Genomic DNA, 20,762 nt, shown 5'->3' on the forward strand with positions numbered 1-20,762 from the left:
AGAGTTCAGGTAGAAGAAGATATCAGATGATAGACGACATTAAGATATGTGGATCATATGACGAAGAAAATAGGAAGAACTGGAGAATGCTGAGTTTGCAGTGAAAGACCTGTCCTTGGGCAGAACATTATGAATGAATGAAATTAATATGTTTAATGGATTCCGTTTTTATGTTTTGAACCAGTGATTTACTGTAAACTATTGACCATAAGAACATACGCCAGTATGGTACGAAGTTCAGGAGGAATAATGTTAGATGGTAAACTTGTAGTAATCAATTACCCTATGACTGAACAGTTAATGTATGTTATATTTTTAATATTATATTTCTTGTGCTCAAGGTAAAATAAATTTAATAATCATATAAATAAAATAAACACTTTCTTTCAAAAGTCTAATGTAGAGGGGAAGAGAAGGCCTGATGGCCTTATCTCTACTAGGTTACAAAAATAAATAAATAAGCAAACAAACAAACAGACAGACAGACAGACAAAGAAAGAAACAAAGAAAGAAAGAAAGAAAGAAAGAAAAAAGAAAGAAAGAAAGAAACGAACGAATAAATAAATAAATAAATAAATAAATAAATAAATAAATAAATAAATAAATAAATAAATAAATAAATAAATAATGTAATTTTCAATACATTTAGCTATAGATTGACAAATCGAACTGAAACCCTGACCGAGTTAGTATAAGCTACCTTCAAACCTCAGAATTTTTTAAGTACTGTATACTACGTGAATTTTCTATTCAATTACTAACTAGGCAAATTGATAACCAAAGCTCGGATCTTGGGGACTTGCGTGTCGTGTGCTTGAGTAAGGTTACAGGCATAACGTACACAAAGCTCACGCTGCAAGTGCTCAGGGACAATCGTTTGTACTAAGAAAGTGGTCACATCGAATGGCAAGAAGACGAACGAATAAACTGTGTCACGTCGAAGTCAATGACATTAAGAGAATTACAGGTAAACGGTCTGTTTGAGGAATTAGAAAATACGTGTTATTCGAATGGGTGTTATGGAAGTTTGAAAATGCATTTCTTAAATTTTAGGTACAGAATTTCGTGGAGGAATTCTGAGGAGATACATTATTTTCTTCTAATGCAGAGTTTATATCTTGTAAGTTGTACCACACATAAACTAGAGCTGGAAACGGGCATTCATTGAAAGACATTGCAGTCCTTTAAATTGATGGAGAATTTGTCCATAGCCATGGATCAAGTCGTAGAGGGACCTTCCCTAGTAGTGATACACTAATTGAAAACTATTTGCGAGAAAAATTTAGGATATACTTATCTTTCTCAGATACGAGCTCTGCTGAAAATCGAACAGGAAACAGTGACAGTGAAATATTCAGTATTTTATTTAGGCCCAAGACTTTATAATAAAATTTCAAACCATTTTCCAAATTTGAAATTTTTTAAAATTGAAACTTTTAAAAAAGAATTTTGTAAAATTATCCATGATATATAATAGTAACAAATGTACTTTTTTACCTTTTATTTCTATCGACTATATTCATGTTTTTATTGAATATCACTGGCTTCTGTCGGATTGTCAATTTATATTAAATGTGTATTTTTCTCTCGTTTTCCGTTTCTTCTTTATTCTTGCTCTTGTGTTGTACTTATTGGTTTGAATTAAGTTAATTACTGTATTTAGTAAACTGTCCTTGTAAATTTTATGTTATATTATTCACTAAGACCACACCGTACACGAGCCTGACTCTTACGGTAGTGGCTAGAAACATTTTTATTTTATAAATGCAATTTTTACTCACTAGGTAGCTAGTTAAAATAAATAAAATAAAAAAATTAAAGTTTGCTCCCGTCACTTCATGTGACATGGAAATAAGTTTCCTTCGTTTCAAATCATGTTTAACTAACAGACGAAGAATTTATGGGTTCGAAAATCTTCGAATGATGTAGTCATACACTGTAATGAAATGTACAGAGCAGAACTGTAAATTTGATGTATTTTGCATGTTTATTTATATATATATGCTATAAAATTAGATGTTTCAACCTATCATAATATTATCATTATGTTGTTCCAGCCAGGAACAACTTTTATAGCAGACCTGACAGTATCTCCGTGCTGGAAGCGGGAGTTTGTTGACATTGAAGTCCGGTCGCTTAGCCACGTTCAAAGACACAAGTCCCCAACTTCCGAGCTTTGTTGATAACTTACCTTTATTTTAGAAATTACGCATCGATGTAACCCTCTCTCTTTGAAACAAGTAAGCAGTATTTGCAATAGTAACTTGAGATTTTCTTTAATTGGTTAACATAATTTAATTGATGTTAGTAATTGTTTGTGTATATGATGAAAGATTCCGTCACTTGAACAATAATTAGACTAGTATGATATTCAATTTCTCTCAAAGTAAACTTGTAACTCTATACTCTATAGCTACAGTACACTGTTTTATGTTCGATGTCAGACTGCGTACTTTACAGGTCATTGCCTCGGACACAGAGCTTGCCTTCTTCCGAGCGATAGCTTCAGGGCTTCCAAACTACTAGTAACATTCCAAGTACTATTTAACTGTCTTATAGATCGATTTCGAAAAATAATTTTTCGTAGAAAATTTATTATAAATGCGACCTTTCTGTGTACAAAATTTGAAGGTCCTACCCAACCTTCCAGTGTTGAACGTTCCCTTGTCAATAAGGATGAAATTATTCCAAACTGAGAGTTACACCTTACTGGACTATAAACATATTGATGAAAAGTAGAATTTTCAGGTTATTTCAATTAAAATCATTAATTTAAAAATCCTCCACAAAATATTTCAATATAAACCAAAACAAAAACATTCACCAGACCTCTATAATGCAAATAACTTCACTAGTAAGCTTTAATGAAATAAATGTGGGGTAAAATTGATTTACAATGCGTTTACTTGATATTGTTCATTGTGTAGGCCTCATAATATGAAAAGCAACGATGATGAAAATCATCGTCATGGCAACTCGTTCATGTGAAGCTACCACAGTCTAGTATATAGACTACAGTCACGAAGCTTGAGTTGTGAGGGTGCTAGGAACAATAGACTGTGCAAGTACTATTTCGCATTGTCTGTAATGAGACGATAGCAGCGATCCTAGTGGTTAGCAACTATCTATGGATGCATATTTACCACGTATTGAGCTTCGTGACTGTAATATTACTGTCAATTGATGTTTAAGTATCTCACCGACGAGTGCGCTAGTTCGTAGGAGATGAAGATGGCGTGCAGTCGCTCCTGCTGTCTGATCTCGGACCAGTTGTCCTCCTCGGAGTTCCCTCTGTCTTCTCGAGTGGACAACCACAGTTTGAGTCTTATTCGGCCCTGCACGTTGGAGCGCTGAGTTCGGGCCTCTAGTTGGTACCAACAGTCCAGCCCCGTGGATGGTATATCCTGGATAGAGAAATTCAAGTAGTTAGGTACATATAATAATAATAATAATAATAATAATAATAATAATAATAATAATAATAATAATAATAATATGTATGATTTGAGGCTTTCTCGGCGTTGGTTCGCTAATATGTTTTCGCGGGATATCAGCCGAGTTAAGATTTTGGAATGCTCCAAGCTTTCGACTGCTATCTCTGCAGCCATCTTCAGGGAAGTGATGTCCGAACAGAAAGTCGTCGGTGAGATACTTAAACATCAATCGACTTTCTGTTCGGACATCACTTCCCTGAAGATGGCTGCAGAGATAGCAGTCGAAAGCTTGGAGCATTCCAAAATCTTAACTCGGCTGATATCCCGCGAAAACATATTAGCGAATAATAATAATAATAATAATAATAATAATAATAATAATAATAATAATAATAATAATAATAATAATAATATGTATGATTTGAGGCTTTCTCGGCGTTGGTTCGCTAATATGTTTTCGCGGGATATCAGCCGAGTTAAGATTTTGGAATGCTCCAAGCTTTCGACTGCTATCTCTGCAGCCATCTTCAGGGAAGTGATGTCCGAACAGAAAGTCGTCGGTGAGATACTTAAACATCAATCGACTTTCTGTTCGGACATCACTTCCCTGAAGATGGCTGCAGAGATAGCAGTCGAAAGCTTGGAGCATTCCAAAATCTTAACTCGGCTGATATCCCGCGAAAACATATTAGCGAATAATAATAATAATAATAATAATAATAATAATAATAATAATAATTCGTGGCGCGACAGTCCATGAAGAGGGACAAAGATCGACCGTTCACATGCTTCAAACAGAGGTGAACGATCATCTAAGCAGAATGGAGATATCGTGTGAAGAAGTACTATTTCCAAAGGAAATGGGAATATGATTATTTTGTTGTTAAAGAAGACGAAAGAATGGCTTGTTTACTGTGTCCCATCCAATTTATGTCTACTCGTCATTTCAATGTTAAACCACATTTCAACAAAGTCCATATTAAGAATTATGGAATGCACAAACTTTCGGGTAAGTTCATTATTACGAACTGTATATTGATTACTTATTTATATACTGTTAAAATTAAGGACGTCACTCGTTGTGTTCATTTTGGATTGAAATTAATAGTGACTTTCAAGGTTCATTACTTAAATGCTATAAATGTATGTTTCCGTAGGTGATGATAGGAGGAAAGTTTTGAAAAACTAAAGCAAGCTAGGTGAAAAGAAATCTCAAAGAAACTATCGACAGGAAATCTAGCATAATTGTAAACCTTGAAACGAGATAACGCATTATAAAAACAATGAATTTGTTACAATGAAAATTACAGTGCCGCCACTGATGGACCTTGCACGGGAAAAGAATGTAAACAACTCTACGCGGAAGTCGATCATCACCAACAGAAGTGGAGTGAGGCTGACGTCATATTTCCCCTACTTACGGGTTCTGCAGGCCTGCCTTAACCCATTAAGAACAAATGCTGGATAACTTTCAACGCTGGACCCTGGCATAATCACCATCTCACTCAGACGCTAGATAGCAGTTGATAAAGCGTCGTAAAATAACCGAAAAAAGGCATATTTGGGTATTACTGTACTTTCTAAACATTTCCAATTAAAATATGTATTTGCTATGGTATTGTGCAATTTTATCTTTAAATTTAGATATCGTTTATAAATATTGGTAAGAGTCATATTCACTGTATCTATACTAATAATAAATCTGTAGCCGAAATTTTTCTGGAAATTTTCGATTTTCCAAAAATAATTGGTCCTAACATATATAATTAACCGCCCTGAAACCGAAAATCGCTTTTTTGAAATTTTTGTTTGTATGTCTGTCTGTCTGTCTGGATGTTTGTTACCTTTTCACGCGATAATGGCTGAACCGATTTATATGAAAATTGGAATATAAATTAAGTTCGTTGTAACTTAGAATTTAGGCTATATGTAATTCAAAATATTTTATTTAAAAGGGGGGGTTATAAGGAGGCTTGAATTAAATAAATCGAAATATCTCCCTTATTATTAATTTTCATGAAAAAAATTACATAACAAAAGTTTCTTTAAAAATAATTTCCGATAAGTTTTATTCCACGCAAAAGTTTGATAGGACTGATATTTAATGAGATAAATGAGTTTCAAAATTACAATAACAACGCCATCTAAGGCGGTGTAATGAAATAAAAAACAAATGACTTCGTCTATAAGGGGCCTTGGACAACAACAATCGAAAGCTATGAAACATAGCCTACAGAGAATGTTTCTGTTTTTGTATGAAGTAATATCGGAAGCTAAATTAACCGATTTGTATAATTAATTATTATTTCACTATTGAAAAGTGTAGTTTCTCTAGATGGACATAATGCTATAATGTTATTACAGTAACTTCTGAGTGAATCGAGGACAGGTAAGATTAAAATAGCTTCTTATGCACAGAAAACTTGACAGGCATTCGTTTCCTTTATTTCCTAAAATAATTTTTTATGACCAAATGAGTGTCTCTGGATCAAAATGATCGCATTTAAATTTTTTTAATACAATTTAAATTAAGTAACATAATAAACGATTTATCCTTCTATCAAACACGAATGTTCCCTGGATCAAATGTCCTATTTTAATTATGTAATTACTTTATATTTATTTCTAACGGGTGCAGCGGAGCGCACGGGTATGGCTAGTTATTAATAAATAAGAACATTGAAATTAATAATCGACATATCGGAAATTTATAACAATGAATAGTAAGCTGAACCTTGATGTTGATAATGAATTACTTATTAATGGAGTGTTTTGACTCAAGTTTACGGACCGCAGGTGGTTCACGAACCTCTAAAAGAGAATCTATCCTCTAGTATACGTTCCCGATACGGCATTCCGAGGAAAACGAGATGCTTTACTCTTTTAAATCCCTTTGTGCACTTGAAAAGTTCTTGACGTACAAATAGTTCAAAGCAAAAAAATAATGAAATAAAATAAATTATCCAAAGATGCTTATGTATAAGAAAAGGAAAGTTTCAGAGCATACAGAGCATGGGCTTTCCAGCTACTAGAGTCACTTGTCGTTTGTTGACGATCGTTAGTTAGAAACCCTTGCTCAGGATCAGTGAGGCGCTTTCTAATGGTTTTCACGAAACGGAACTCGCCTGCGGCTCATTAAATGAGAACAGAACACGCCACATCCCCTGCACTCCAGCTGGCTTAATGGGGCCAGAAAGAAAACATGAAATAATTGGAAAAGTGACACCGCCAGAATCATTTAATGGGCTAGCATTCAATAGAGTAGATTTTAAAATCTATAGTCCGTCAAGCAATTAAAAGTTTAAAATAATAATCGGCGAAAAGTTCAAATCAATTTGACTATCACGTGAAATACAGAACTTTATAAAAACATTACTTTATGAAACATAAAACAAAAGAAGTTCAGGTAAAATTAAATTCATGTTATAGTAACGTTGCCTAATTAAAAAAAAAAAAGACAGATGAATCACATGAAGGACTTGAAAATTCTGTAGGTTGTGCTTTCGTTGTTTGTTACTATGGCAATGAAGTGAGAACGCAGCAACCCTGGGCCATAAGCTTGAAACGGTGGAACCAAAAAGGTGTACTAGTATGGCCGTCAAATTACCCATAGTTCATATCTTTTTCCGGCGTGTTTATCAGCTGTTTTGTTCATATTATTACGATTACAAATTGTTTCATGTTGTTGTGAAATTTCAAAAGTGTAGTCAAGTTCAGCAAGTGTTACTTTTTTTAAATAAGCTAATATTCTGTTCGGCTCAACTGTAGAATATGTCCGTTGATATGTCCCCCTATGCTTTAACATGTGAAGGAATGCCAACATCCTTCTTGATAAAAGAAAGAATGTGGAAATGAAATGTTCAGTCCATGTCACAACCGTAACACTTTTAATAAATATACAGTGAAATTTACATTGATACAATAATCTGTTAATACTCCCGTTACCTCCACATCCATTCTAAGCCTTTTACGTATGACCGAAACCGAAAATAGCAATTGAATATTTGGCGATTGGCGGTATTTCACGGAGGATTATGGGCCATAGAAGGTGTAATTTGACGTCATATCCGTCGCACCGATATCAAGCATATTTGCTTGTAGTGCTCCCTCCTTTCTTTTTATCCTCTCAGGAACGCAGACATTATTGAAACTTGCTTCCAGGCTGAATTACTCATTATTCAGAAGGCTGTGAAATGGATGGATATAACGCCCGAGAATGTTCAGTAACTCACAAGCTAAGCTTAGTGCGATAAATGACAGCTTTAAATTAAATTAAATCTCAGAATTAGAAACCACTCTGACCACACTTGAAAGATCGCGTAATAAAGCCAGACTTAAATTTTTTCGATTTGAGTACCATACTAGTAATAGAATTAATGTTGTGGACGTCGAGAAGAAGGAAATATGGACGAAAATGGCGAATGGAACAACAATCTTTTATGTGCCGAAAATACAGGGTGTTCCATAATTATAGGAACAAATTTCAGGGATGAGTAGAGGACAATGAAACAAGGCAAATAGTCCTAACAAACACAGGCCCTGTAACAGCTGTGTCCGACATCTATGAGGTTTTATTATAACTAGTCAATAGAACATATAATCGCCGTTCTCTCATCGACAATCGTACACGTTCGAATATCCCTGACGAGTCTCTAATGCATTAACAACCGCTGACAATATATTCCCGGAGTTAATTAACATTATTAAAAGGTATAGAAGAAAAAGAAAACTTCAAATACTACCAAATAAAAAATTCAGATAAATCAAGTCGGGGGACCTGGGAGGCCATGGTGTTGGTAAGCCACAGGCGATACATCTGCTGTGAAAGCTTGTACGTAAGAACTCTCGAACGTTCAAATGAAAGTGAGCCGGTGCTCTGTAATGCATGTACCACAGCAGCTGCCTTTATCATCCAAAATGTCGCTTAATTCATGCTGCAAAAAGGAGAGCTACCATTAAATCTGCCAGATAATAAATGAGGTCTGAACATTGTAATGGTTGCACATGTACGAAGCATATTCAGTTGGTGGCCACTGAGTTGACATTATCTCGAAATCGGTTTGTTTCCAGACCTAAGTTCATTAGTAGGGACCGGATTTTTATGTAATATCAAGGTCTGAAATATGTACATATTTATGTAAGAAAAATAAGCTGAATATGTACCAAAATATGTAAAATCATGAAAATATTTAATATCAATATCTGTATAGGTTAGGTAAGACTCTTCAGTTGTGATTTCATAGACCACCTGACTTTTTTACCACAGACTTGACACATTACTATTTTTCCATCTGTAGTGAAAGCTTTGCCCATCGCAATCCATGCTTTTATTTTTGTCGTTAGGGTTGAAGATACAGGGGCCATTTTAGTTAGTTAAAAGCAGTAGATAAACTCACTTGCACTTTATACTTTAAATACTAAAACAGTATGACACAACAGTATTGCAAGCTCTGTTTCGCTTTACTGGATTAGGAGAAAATATGAGATGTGGGACACATGCATTTCAGCTCCCTGTAAGAAACAAAGTACGTACTAAAACCTCAAACCATAGGCATTTACAAACTGTTGTTGAAAAGTAACATTCCTGTCTCATTCAGAAGGGTAGGATTATTCCAGCCGAGAACCATACTTTGTATCCACCTCGCGTCAATGGAATTCCTTGTCACAAAGTATTAGGGGCTGCAAGACAATAAACACCTTTAAGAACAGCTTAAAAGATAACCTTATTAGCATTTCACTCCAATCATACTGATTTAAACTATCACTGACTACATTGTTACTTTTTTCTTTAGACATCATCCTGATTGTGCTGTATTTTAATTGTCTCGTAATAATCTCTTTCTATTATCTAATATTATTTGAAATATATTAACATTCTATGTATTTTAGTTTAATTCTGCTACACAGTTTATTTCAGTGTTTAATTAATAGTTCATAGTATTTTGTTGTTTAATTTGTAAATAACTTTTGTATACATGTAACTCTCATCTCAATCAAATTGTTGGATTCTTTGTAAGTTCATGCATATGTAAATACACTTTTTGCTGGTTGAGTGGAAGAGAAGGCCTTACGGCCTTAACTCTGCCAGCTAAAATAAATCATTATTATTATTATTATTATAATGTAATTGCTCGGAAAATCCCATTTCCGTATAGGTCTACTAAATTTAAAGTAAAGAGGTCAAGCAATAAAAAAAAGCTATTTATTTTAATCTTTCAACTTCTTTCCAGTTTGTTCCTTTACTCCAGTTTTTTTTTTCAAAAGTCGGCTACTTTATTGCGGCTCATGCCAGACTTGACACGGGTTTTCCCTGGAAGGATTAGGAAGAGGGTGGGTAAGGTTACAAATTGCATGGGAACGGCTTGTTAAGATGTGTGCAGAACAATTATATCCTTTCTTGGGTAGGTAAAAAGGCTTTTTAAATCTGTGTATTTCAAATTGTAAACTTTCCCAGAAGAATTTTTTTTTCCTTTTAAAGAAGTAAAAATGAATAAAACCCCTAAATATGTAGATTTATGTAATACCAAGCCATAATATGTAATGTGGGGTAAATATGTAAAAATACGTAATATCAAATTTTAATACAATAATGGTAATTACAAGATTCGCAAAGATTTGTTATTTATATACGATTAGGTCGAAAGGAATATAATATGTAATTACATAAAAATCCGGTCCCTATTCATTAGGATATTTTTGCCTTGTTTCATTGTCCTCTATTCTGTCCTGGAATTTGTACCTGTAATTGTGAAACACCCGGTATCTATACTAATAATAAATCTGTAGCCGAAATTTGTCTGGTAATTTTCGATTTTCCAAAAATAATTGGTCCTAACATATATAATTAACCACCCTGAAACCGAAAATCGCTTTTTTGTATGTCTGTCTGTCTGTCTGTATGTTTCTTACCTTTTCACGCGATAATGGCTGAACGGATTTCGATGAAAATTGGAATATAAACTAAGTTCGTTGTAACTTAGATTTTAGGCTATATGGCATTCAAAATACATTATTTAAAAGGGGGTTTATAAGGGGGCCTGAATTAAATAAATCGAAATATCTCGCTTATTATTGATTTTTGTGAAAAATGTTACATAACAAAAGTTTCTTTTTGATAGGCCTGATATTTAATGAGATAAATGAGTTTTAAAATTAAAATAACTGCCATCTAAGGCCGTGTAATGAATTAAAAAACAAATGACTTCGTCTATAAGGGGCCTTGGACAGCTACAATCGAAAGCTATGAAAGATAGCCTACACAGAATGTTTCTGTGTTTGTATGAAGTAATATCGGAAGCTAACTTAACGGATTTGTATAATTAATTATTATTTCACCATTGAAAAGTGTAGTTTCTCTAGATGGACATAATGCTATAATGTTATTACAGTAACTTCTGATATGATATAATATAATATAATATAATATAATATAATATAATATAATATAATATAATATAATATAATATAATATAATATAATTTAAGTTATTTGAAGGGTTCAGAACCATAGTGGGCCAAGCGCCATTTACTGAATATGTAGAAAACAAGGGTTAAAATTAAGTTATTACCATAATTCAATGGAAACCTATAACAAGTAAAATAAAATATACACATTAAATCTAAATGATGTCAATCTTCATTAAACTATGGTTGCATGTAATAAAAATTAGAAAAATGTTAAAGGAATTGTCATTGCACCAATGAGTGGTCTCCGAACCAAAATGATCGCATTTTAATTATTTAAACACAATTTAAATTAAGTAACATATTAAACGATTTATCCTTCTATCAAACACGAATGTTCCCTGGATTAAATGTCCTATTTTAATTATGTAATTATTTTATATTTATTTCTAACGGGTGCAGCGGAGCGCACGGGTACGGCTAGTACTAAATATAACTCTTCGGAAACCATGATTAATCAAATTAATCAGCTTTAGAAATTCACCATGCTGGACTAATTTGAACACCGGAACTTGACATCGGAGGTAAAACCAACAGCTATTACATATTGTCTATTTCATGGCAGTAATGAATGTAACTGGGCTGGACGCGTGTTATTGGTCCTACCTGCAGGGGCACGTTGACGCAGCCCAGGAAGTCATCCTGGCTGCCAGAGCGGGCACTTTGGGCGATCTGCTTGAAGAAGCGACCCAGTCCCTTGACGCCCCGGACCTCGTTCAGCTTGCTGACGGCATCGAAGACCGAAGACTCGTCATCGTGGTCCCTGAGGAAAGAGAAGTGTCAAGTTTTAATATGAAATGCGACAAGTAGACAGAAAAATGATATTAGATGTGCAAGATGTGAGGGCATCATGATAGAGAGGAAAGTTCTTTTACTTTCGTAATTTATTACATCTGAAAATAACTTAAAATATGATACGATAAGGCGGAGAAGTTTAGATGATGACCAAAGCTCGGAACTTGGGGACTTGTGTCTTTGCACGTGGCTAAGCGACGGACTTCAATGTCAACAAACTCCCACTTCCAGCACTTAGGTACTGTCTGGTCTGCTATAAAAGTGGTTTCGGCTGAAGCAACATATTGATAGTATTGTGGTAGGTTGAAACACGTAATTTTATAGCATATATATATAATACAAATAAACATCAACAATATATCAAATTTACTGTTGTGCTCTGTACATTATATTACAGTGTATGACTACTTACATTCGAAGATTTTCGAACCCATAACTTTTTCGTCAGTGAGTTAAAGATGATTTGAAACGAGAAAAACTTGTTTCCACGTCACATGAAATGACGGGAGCAAACTTAAAATAAATGTTTTAACTGTCACTGTTTTGTTTGATTTTCAGCAGTTGCTAGCTGATCTCTTATCTGCGAAAGATAAGTATATCCTAAATTTTTCTCGAAAATAGTTTTCAATTTGTGTGTCACTACTGGGGCAGGTCCCTCTACGACTTGATCCGTGGCTATGGACAAATTTTCCACCAATTTGAGGGACTGCAATGTCTTTCAATGAATGCCGTTTCCAGCCTTTAGTTTGTGTGTGGCACAACTTACAAAATATAAACTCTCCATTCGTAGAAAACAATGTATCTCCTCCGAATTTCTCCACGAAATTCTGTACCTAAAGTTTAAAAAATGTATTTTCAAACTTCTATAATACCCATTCGAATAACACGTATTTTCTAATTCCCCTAACAGACCGTTTATTTGTAATTCTCTGATTGTCATTGGCTTCAACATGACACAGTTTCCTCGTGCGTAGATGTGACCACTTTCTTAGTACACACGACTGTCCTTGAGCGCTTACAGCGTGAGCTTTGTATACGTTGTACCTGTAACCTTACTCATGCACACGACACACAAGTCCCCAAGTTCCGAGCTTTGATGATGACAATTTAAACAGGTAAATTAACAAGATTAGTTACATAAATAAATACAGGGTATTAAAAAATCATTCAATATTTTGAGAGGTGATAGTATTCATAAAAAAGGATAGAAATTGTAATAAACATGAGACCTAAATATATATCTATATTCATATACAGGGTTTTTCCGGGCTAGTGTTACAAACTTTCAGGGATGATGGGGAAGGGCACATGTATCAATTTGAGATAAGGAACCCTGGTCTGGAAATGAGTAAGTCGACAATTACAAGAAAAAATAGTTGTGTGAAAATGAAATAATTTTATTCCTCTGTACACCTTATTTCTGTGTATTTATCTGTACATCTTGCACATACTGTATTCATCTGACGTTGTTTACGTTGCCTACTTACAGTATTCCATTCAGCAGGAAACTACACTAAAGCAATGCAGATAGCGTAATGTGTAACGGACATGGTCGGTCCTGATATGCACGTCTGTAGACAGCAGTGTATGTGTACAAGTTGCGGTGTCCAGTCGATCAGTCCTAGTGAAATGGAGGAGTACACGAGAGCGGAATATGCAGACGTGATTTTCGAATAGGAGTGAGCCAATGGGAACAGTAGACAAGTTCACAGATTCTATCGGTAAAAGTACCCACGTAGGAGACATCCGACCAATATTTTTTTTTAAATCTATCAAAACTCGACTAATCGATTAAATTCAAATAGTTAATAGATTAAATATTTTGATCGATCAATAGCACTGTTATAAATACTATAAAAATGAGCATGGTTCTCATTGGCCAATCGATTATGAAAAAGCTTTTTCATTGGCTGAGAGATATTTGCATGCAATTATTAATCGAAACAATACATCACGTTGAATTAGTCCCTCGTGAGCTTCTCTGATTTCATGCATTAAAGAAAGTTAGAATCTTGAAGAAACAAATAGATTAATTTTTTCCTGCTTTTTCTGAAGATAGAGCGAATACCTGGCTCCTAAAATTGTTATGCTTCTTAATTTATGACAAGGTGCAAAGAACCAAATATTTTCCCACTTTGTGAAACCTTGTCAAATTCTCAAAACACATAAATTCCATTGTAATTAGAAGTATTTACTGCCATTTTGCAGAACTTACTTACTTACTGGCTTTTAAGGAACCCGGAGGTTCATTGCCGCCCTCACATAAGCCCGTCATTGGTCCCTATCATGAGCAAGATCAATCCAGTCTCTATCATCATATCCCACCTCCCTCAAATCCATTTTAATTTTATCTTCCCATCTACGTCTCGGCCTCCCTAAAGGTCTTTTTCTCTCCGACCTCCCAACTAACACTCTATATGCATTTCTGGATTCGCCCATACGTGCTACATGCCCTGCCCATCTCAAACGTCTGGATTTAATGTTCCTAATTATGTCAGATGAAGAATACAATGCGTGCAGTTCTGTGTTCTGTTCTCCTGTAACTTCATCCCTCTTAGCCCCAAATATTTTCCTAAGAACCTTATTCTCAAACACCCTTAACCTATGTTCCTCTCTCAGAGTGAGAGTCCAAGTTTCACAACCATACAGAACAACCGGTAATATAACTGTTTTATAAATTCCAACTTTCAGATTTTTTTAGAGCAGACTGGATGATAAAAGTTTCTCAACCGAATAATAACAGGCATTTCCCATATTTATTCTGCGTTTAATTTCCTCCCGAGTGTCATTTATATTTGTTACTGTTGCTCCCAGGTATTTGAACTTCTCCACCTCTTCGAAGGATAAATCTCCAATTTTTATATTTCCATTTCGTACAATATTCTCGTCACGAGACATAATCAACTACTTTGTATTTTCGGGATTTACTTCCAAACCTATCGCTTTACTTGCTTCCAGTAAAATTCCCGTGTTTTCCCTAATCGTTTGTGGATTTTCTCTTAACATATTCACGTCATCCGCATAGACAAGCAGCTGATGTAACCCGTTCAATTCCAAACCCTCTCTGTTATCCTGGACTTTCCTAATGGCATACTCTACAGCGAAGTTAAAAAGTAAAGGTGACAGTGCATCTCCTTGCTTTAGCCCACAGTGAATAGGAAACGCATCTGACAGAAACTGACTCTGCTGTATGTTTCACTGAGACACATTTTAATTAATCGAACTAGTTTCTTAGGGATACCAAATTCAATAAGAATATCATATAAAACTTCTCTCTTAACCGAGCCATATGCCTTTTTGAAATCTATGAATAACTGATGTACTGTACCCTTATACTCCCATTTTTTCTCCATTACAAGCCACTAGTAATTTATTTAAATATAATTAATATTCTAATATGAACACGTTTTATAAAAGTAAAATTTAGGGCCTAAAATAAATAACTGCAGAACACGCATTGCTTCATGCTACACATCGGAGCGTGAAGGACATGGAGTAAGACATGCGGACATCACTACATATGCATGGCTATGAGGTACAATCGATTATTTATTTTCGTGGTTGGAAAGCCCGAGTGGTTGTTCAGCGGTGCAATGGACCGTGTTCTCCTTCCATTGCAGACAGCCCAGCCTTTGAAAACGAGAACAAAGGACGGAGCAAACCGACCTGAGGTAACAGAAAGGAGGAAAACCAGAGACAATGAGAACATCATCCACTCTGACGGTAAGTAGGTCAGCCTTAAAAGTACAATTACGGCGAGATGAGCTGTTTCGCCGTTAAGTGGACTCGTTGTAAAGCATCTTATTCTTAAAGTTCCAACTTATGTAAAAATGCATTGCACTCACCAAATATCCAAATGCAGAATATCACTGGCGACGTCATCAATGTCACTGAAACAAAGAAGAGGTATTTTAATATTCCTGATGGGTTTTAATGACGATGGATTCGTTTTATTGTTACCTAGCGTATCCACGATGGAATTGATGATAGCGGATGATATTTTGACAGAATTGTGTTAGGGAGATGGTTCACTGCCGCTCTCAAATAAGCACGCCTTCGGTCCCTATCCTATGCAAGATTAATAAAATGGAATAAATAAATAAATAAATAAATAAATAAATAAATAAATAAATAAATAAATGAATAAGTAAGTAAATAAATAAATAAATAAATAAATAAATAAATAAATAAATAAATAAATAAATAAATAAATAAATAAATAAGTAAATAAATAAATAGATAAATAAATAAATAGATAAATAAACAAACAAATAAACAAAAACAAATAAATAAATAAATAAATAAATAAATAAATAAATAAATAAATAAATAAATAAATAAATAAATAAATAAATAAATAAATAAATAAATAAATAAATAAATAAATAAATAAATAAATAAAATGAATACTAGTCTGCATAGCTCTACTGATGAATTGTATACGCTGTAAATTGTATAGTAGTCTGTATAGCAGAACTGATGAATTGTTTATGATTATAAATTGAATTAATCTACTTGATATTAATTGCACAAATTTGTACAGCTTAATGAAAGTATGCTTGTAAATTGAATTAATCTGCTTACTTTGTATTGTATTTATTTGTATAGTTTTGGCCGATGAATTGTATATGCTTTAAATTGAATAGTAATCTGCATAGCTCTATTGATAAATTGTTTGTGTTTGTAATTTAAAGTAGTTTGCATGATATGTATTATCAATTTCTGTATATCACAACTGGTTGAATTGTTCATGCCTTAAATTTAATTAACTAACTTGTTTTGTATTATACATATAGCTCAACTGATGAATGATCGTTTGCGTTTGTAAATTTAATAATCTGATTGGCTATGTATTGTATACTTTTAGTAAAGCCATCGATGTAGCTCAGTCGGCAGACTCCCTGGGCTGCTGATCCGGAGCTGCGTTCGGGCTTGGGTTGGAATCCCCTTTGGTCTCATTGAATGGTTTCTTCCGAGGTTTTCCCCAGCCGTGGGACTGAAGCCGGATGGTCTATGGCGAGTCCTCGGCATCAACCTCTTTGATTTGATTACCCTCCTTTGATTTGATTACCTGGTTGGGTTTTTCCGAGGTTTTCCCCAACCAAAAGGCAAATGCCAGGTAATCTTTTGGCGAATCCTCGGACCTCACCTCATCTCACTACATCTCGTCAAAATATTGTAAAAACTTCACAAAATTGTAAAAATTGTAGAAAATTACTAAATTGCAAAACTGTAAAAAATTGTAATTGTAACAATGTAAAATTTTGACTTGTTCCACATCTTAAACCTTCATTGCTCATGTAAGATCCAAAAAATTAAAAAAATAAAATAAAAATAAATAAATAAAAATGAATGAATGAATGAATGAATGAATGAATGAATGAATGAATGAATGAATGAATGAATGAATGAATGAATGAACATAGCGTATCCTGGATGGAATTGATGATAGCGGGTGATATTTTGACAGACTTGTGTTAGGGAGATGGTTGATTGCCACCCTCAAATAAGCCCGCCATCGTCCCTATCCTATGCAAGATTAATTCAGTCTCTATCATATCCCACGTCCCTCAAATCCATTTTAATATTATCCTCCCATCTACGTCTCGGTCTCCCCAAAGGTATTTTTCCTTCAGATCTTCCAACGAACACTGTATATTCATTTCTGGGTTCGTCCATACGTGCTACATGTTCTGCCCATCTCAAACGTGTGGATTTAATGTTCCTAATTATGTTAGGTGAAGAATACAATGCGTGCAGTTCTACCATGGATGAATATACTGTATAATAGGATGCGAAACTTATTGAGTTTCCCTCAACACATACTAGAGGCGCTGTTGTAGAAATTGATCTTGCTGCCACCTGTTGGGGGGAGGGGCGTTATTACATCTAGCAGCGCACCAAGTAGCGAAAATAAAAACTAATTACTCCTTGCATTTAGCAACACACCTAGTAACGAAAATGTTAAACTGTGTAGAAAGTATTCCCTCCCACCCTCATCGATATTCAAAACTAACCCAATTTAAAATAAAACATTTACAGTTTTATTCCTCACAGCATCTTCTACTGAAAATTACTACCGGAGCCAACAGGAAGATAAAAGAGACGATCTATTTTACACTACCCAATTAAAATATAACCAGACAGAGACAAAAAATAAAGCAAAAGATGAGATAATTGGGATTGTATTCTTTGGGTATTTAGTGTACAGCGCAATGGAAAAGTCTGCAAGAACTACTTTGATAGTTCAATTTATTATATTACTATTACTTTACAATACATTCAACAACACTATTTTTACAACGTCCATAAACATCACTGTTTAACATACACTGCTTATACACACACGTAGTATCACTTTATGTTCACTTACTAGCAAGTTTCTGTCTGCCATCTTGTCTCCTCGAGCAATATCTCGAACGGATAAATAGAGAACTCTGGGTAATGTACCCAACACGTAGTTCTAATGTTCACCACTTATGACGTTGGGCGCTGATCATCTTATTTGAGCCCCCTGCCGCCAGATGGTGTTGACCGCAGTTTTGCATCCTATTATATATTTATTCATGGTTCTGTGTTGTGTAACTTTCTCTATTAAGTGACATAAGTAAAATTTAAGTAAAAACTGAGAAAAAAACACTAGAAAAAGGGAAAGAAAAAATACCTATACAAAAAAAATAGTAGGTTATTTTACGACGCTTTGTCAACCGCAATGGTTATGCAGATGATAATGCCAGCGGAATTAGTTCCGAAAAGGAGTATAGTTCGTTGAGCATAGGGTGTTTTAAAAGGGGAGTCTGTACTTTCTTATCTTACAATGTTAAATTCCTCAATTCTGGGTGCACTTTTCTCAGAAGTTACTCTTATGAAAGATACTATTGCAGAAAAAAAATAACATACCGACTAAATAAACTTAAAATTCCACTGAGGGGTTGGCAAGAAAAATGATAACATTTGTTGCATTAAGAATTCATGTTGGATCTTTCGTAAACTACTTTTAACACCTGAATATAAATAATTGATTAAATGGCGATCTTACTCGTGTTAATTGTGTAAGCATGTGCGGCTTGCCGCTGTTTCAGTGCTTCTTCACACCATCCTCAGAGCCTACTAGATCTCGGCGTCATCTCGAACTTCACTGCCTGTTGTGTGGGTGCGTTCGATTGTTGACAAATGTTGAAATGTGGTGTCAAATAGTGTGTGTGTTCTGAAATTGATCTGTGTGTTGAGAATTTGATCAGGGTGTGTTTTAGTGTGTCTTTATATTTCATATTGTTCTAGTGTGTTGAGTTTTTGGTTTTTGGGTTGTATGTGTAGGATTTCCATGTCTGTATTTATGTTATTGTATGTGTTGTTAGTATTAGTTATGTGCTCGGCATATGTAGATGTATTGTGTCCTCTGGTTATTGCTTTAATGTGTTCTTTGTATCGAGTTTGGAATGATCTGCCTGTCTGTCCAATGTAGAAACTGTCGCAACTATTGCATGTGAGTTTGTATACGCCTGTGTGGTTGTATTTATTTGTTTGTGTTGTTTGTGTGTTGAGATGTCTTTGTAGTGTGTTTTCTGTTCTGTATGCTATGTTGTATTTCTGTTTTGTGAATGAGGATGCGACCTTGTGTGTGTTTGTGTTTTCGTATGTTAGTGTGATGTATTTCTTGTGTTCGTGTGTTTGTCTTGTGTTTTGTGTGTTTTTGTGTTTGTTGAGTTTTTGTTTTGTCTTCCTTATGATGTTGTCTATTATGTCACCGAAATCAATTATTTACATTAGTCTAAGAATTACTATAAATAATTTTTTTTATTTTTGGTGAAGATAGAAATAATCTAATTTTTTTAGCTTACTGTGTAAAATACCATGATATTGATATTGTATATTAATTTCAGCCTTCTAGGTACAATACTTTCTGAGAAAAGTGCACAAATGTCACACAAAATAAGATAGTAAAAAAAGGTGTCAAAGTTTCCATATCTTATCAAATGTTAAATTCCTCAATTTTGAATACACTTTTCTTAGAAGTTATGAAAGATACAAATGTAGAAAAAAACAGGACATGTGTAACATATCTTTATGTATACAACCGGCTAAATAAATTTAAAGTTCTACTGATACAGCGGTTGACAAAAAATAAATATTGAGTATCGTACAGTCAGTGAACACAAATTTGTGCAACTGACAAAGTCAAATAATACATATAAAATAAAGAACAGATACATAAAAAAACAATAAAATTGCATCAGAAACACTCAACAACATTAATATTAAAAAGTGATTAATATCATACATACTAGGTTCAAAAAGTTCCCGGAATTTGCTAGCATCATAGAAACAACGTACCTTAAACACTATTCTACAGCACTCCCTTCAAAATAGTTGCCTTCCGCAACAATACACTTTTGCCAACGCGTGTAGAGTTCCTGGAAGCAGGCCTGGAAGCCATTTTGTGAAACCCGTCTTAGTGCTCTCGTCGCGTTTGCGATAACCTCTTCAGCATTGAATCTCCGTCCTTTCAGATGACTTTTCAGACGGGGAAACAGAAAGTAATCAGGTGGTGAGAGATCAGGAGAGTATGGTGGGTGATCCAAAGCAGTTATGTTGTGCCTGGCAAGAAAATTCTTTACAATAATTGCGCGATGAGCAGGTGCATTGTCATGCATAAGGAACCAGTTGTTTTCTACCCACTTTTCTGGACGTTTCCTTCTCACTGCGTCCCAGAGGTGACGGAGGGTTTCTACGTACAATTCTTTCGTTACAGTACGACCTTCTGGAATGAACTCATGGTGCATGAGACCCTGAGAGTCGAAGAAAACTTCCAACATAACTTTGCTTTAAGTGTGCTTAAATGCGACAGGCTCATGTCAGTAGATTCACTGGCATGAAAAAGAACTCCTGCGGGACAAAATTCCGGCACATCCGGCGATGCTGATATAACCTCTGCAGTTGCGAGCGTCGTTAAATAAAACATAACATTTAAAATAACTTTGCCTTTGGAAGTGTCCCTAGGAAATTTTTGCTTCCGAGGAGATGTTTTCGATTTCCACTCAGATGACTGTCGTTTAGGGACTGGGTCGTA

General features: G+C 34.6%; 1 protein-coding gene across 2 annotated transcripts in view; it reads right to left on the bottom strand.

Moving 5' to 3' along the window:
• Nucleotides 1-20,762, bottom strand: part of unc-13-4A (BAI1 associated protein 3) — a 758,033-nt gene that overhangs the window by 101,866 nt on the left and 635,405 nt on the right. For both annotated transcript variants that reach the window (XM_069831997.1, XM_069831998.1), the window contains exons 7-9: nucleotides 15,538-15,582; nucleotides 11,504-11,660; nucleotides 3,201-3,404 (exon numbers count right to left, since the gene is read on the bottom strand). In XM_069831997.1, the coding sequence (XP_069688098.1) occupies nucleotides 3,201-3,404; nucleotides 11,504-11,660; nucleotides 15,538-15,582 (406 nt within the window). The remainder of the gene's footprint in view (nucleotides 1-3,200; nucleotides 3,405-11,503; nucleotides 11,661-15,537; nucleotides 15,583-20,762) is intronic.

The sequence above is a fragment of the Periplaneta americana genome, chromosome 7 (genome assembly GCF_040183065.1).
Source record: "Periplaneta americana isolate PAMFEO1 chromosome 7, P.americana_PAMFEO1_priV1, whole genome shotgun sequence".
In the NCBI taxonomy this organism is placed as follows: domain Eukaryota; kingdom Metazoa; phylum Arthropoda; class Insecta; order Blattodea; family Blattidae; genus Periplaneta; species Periplaneta americana.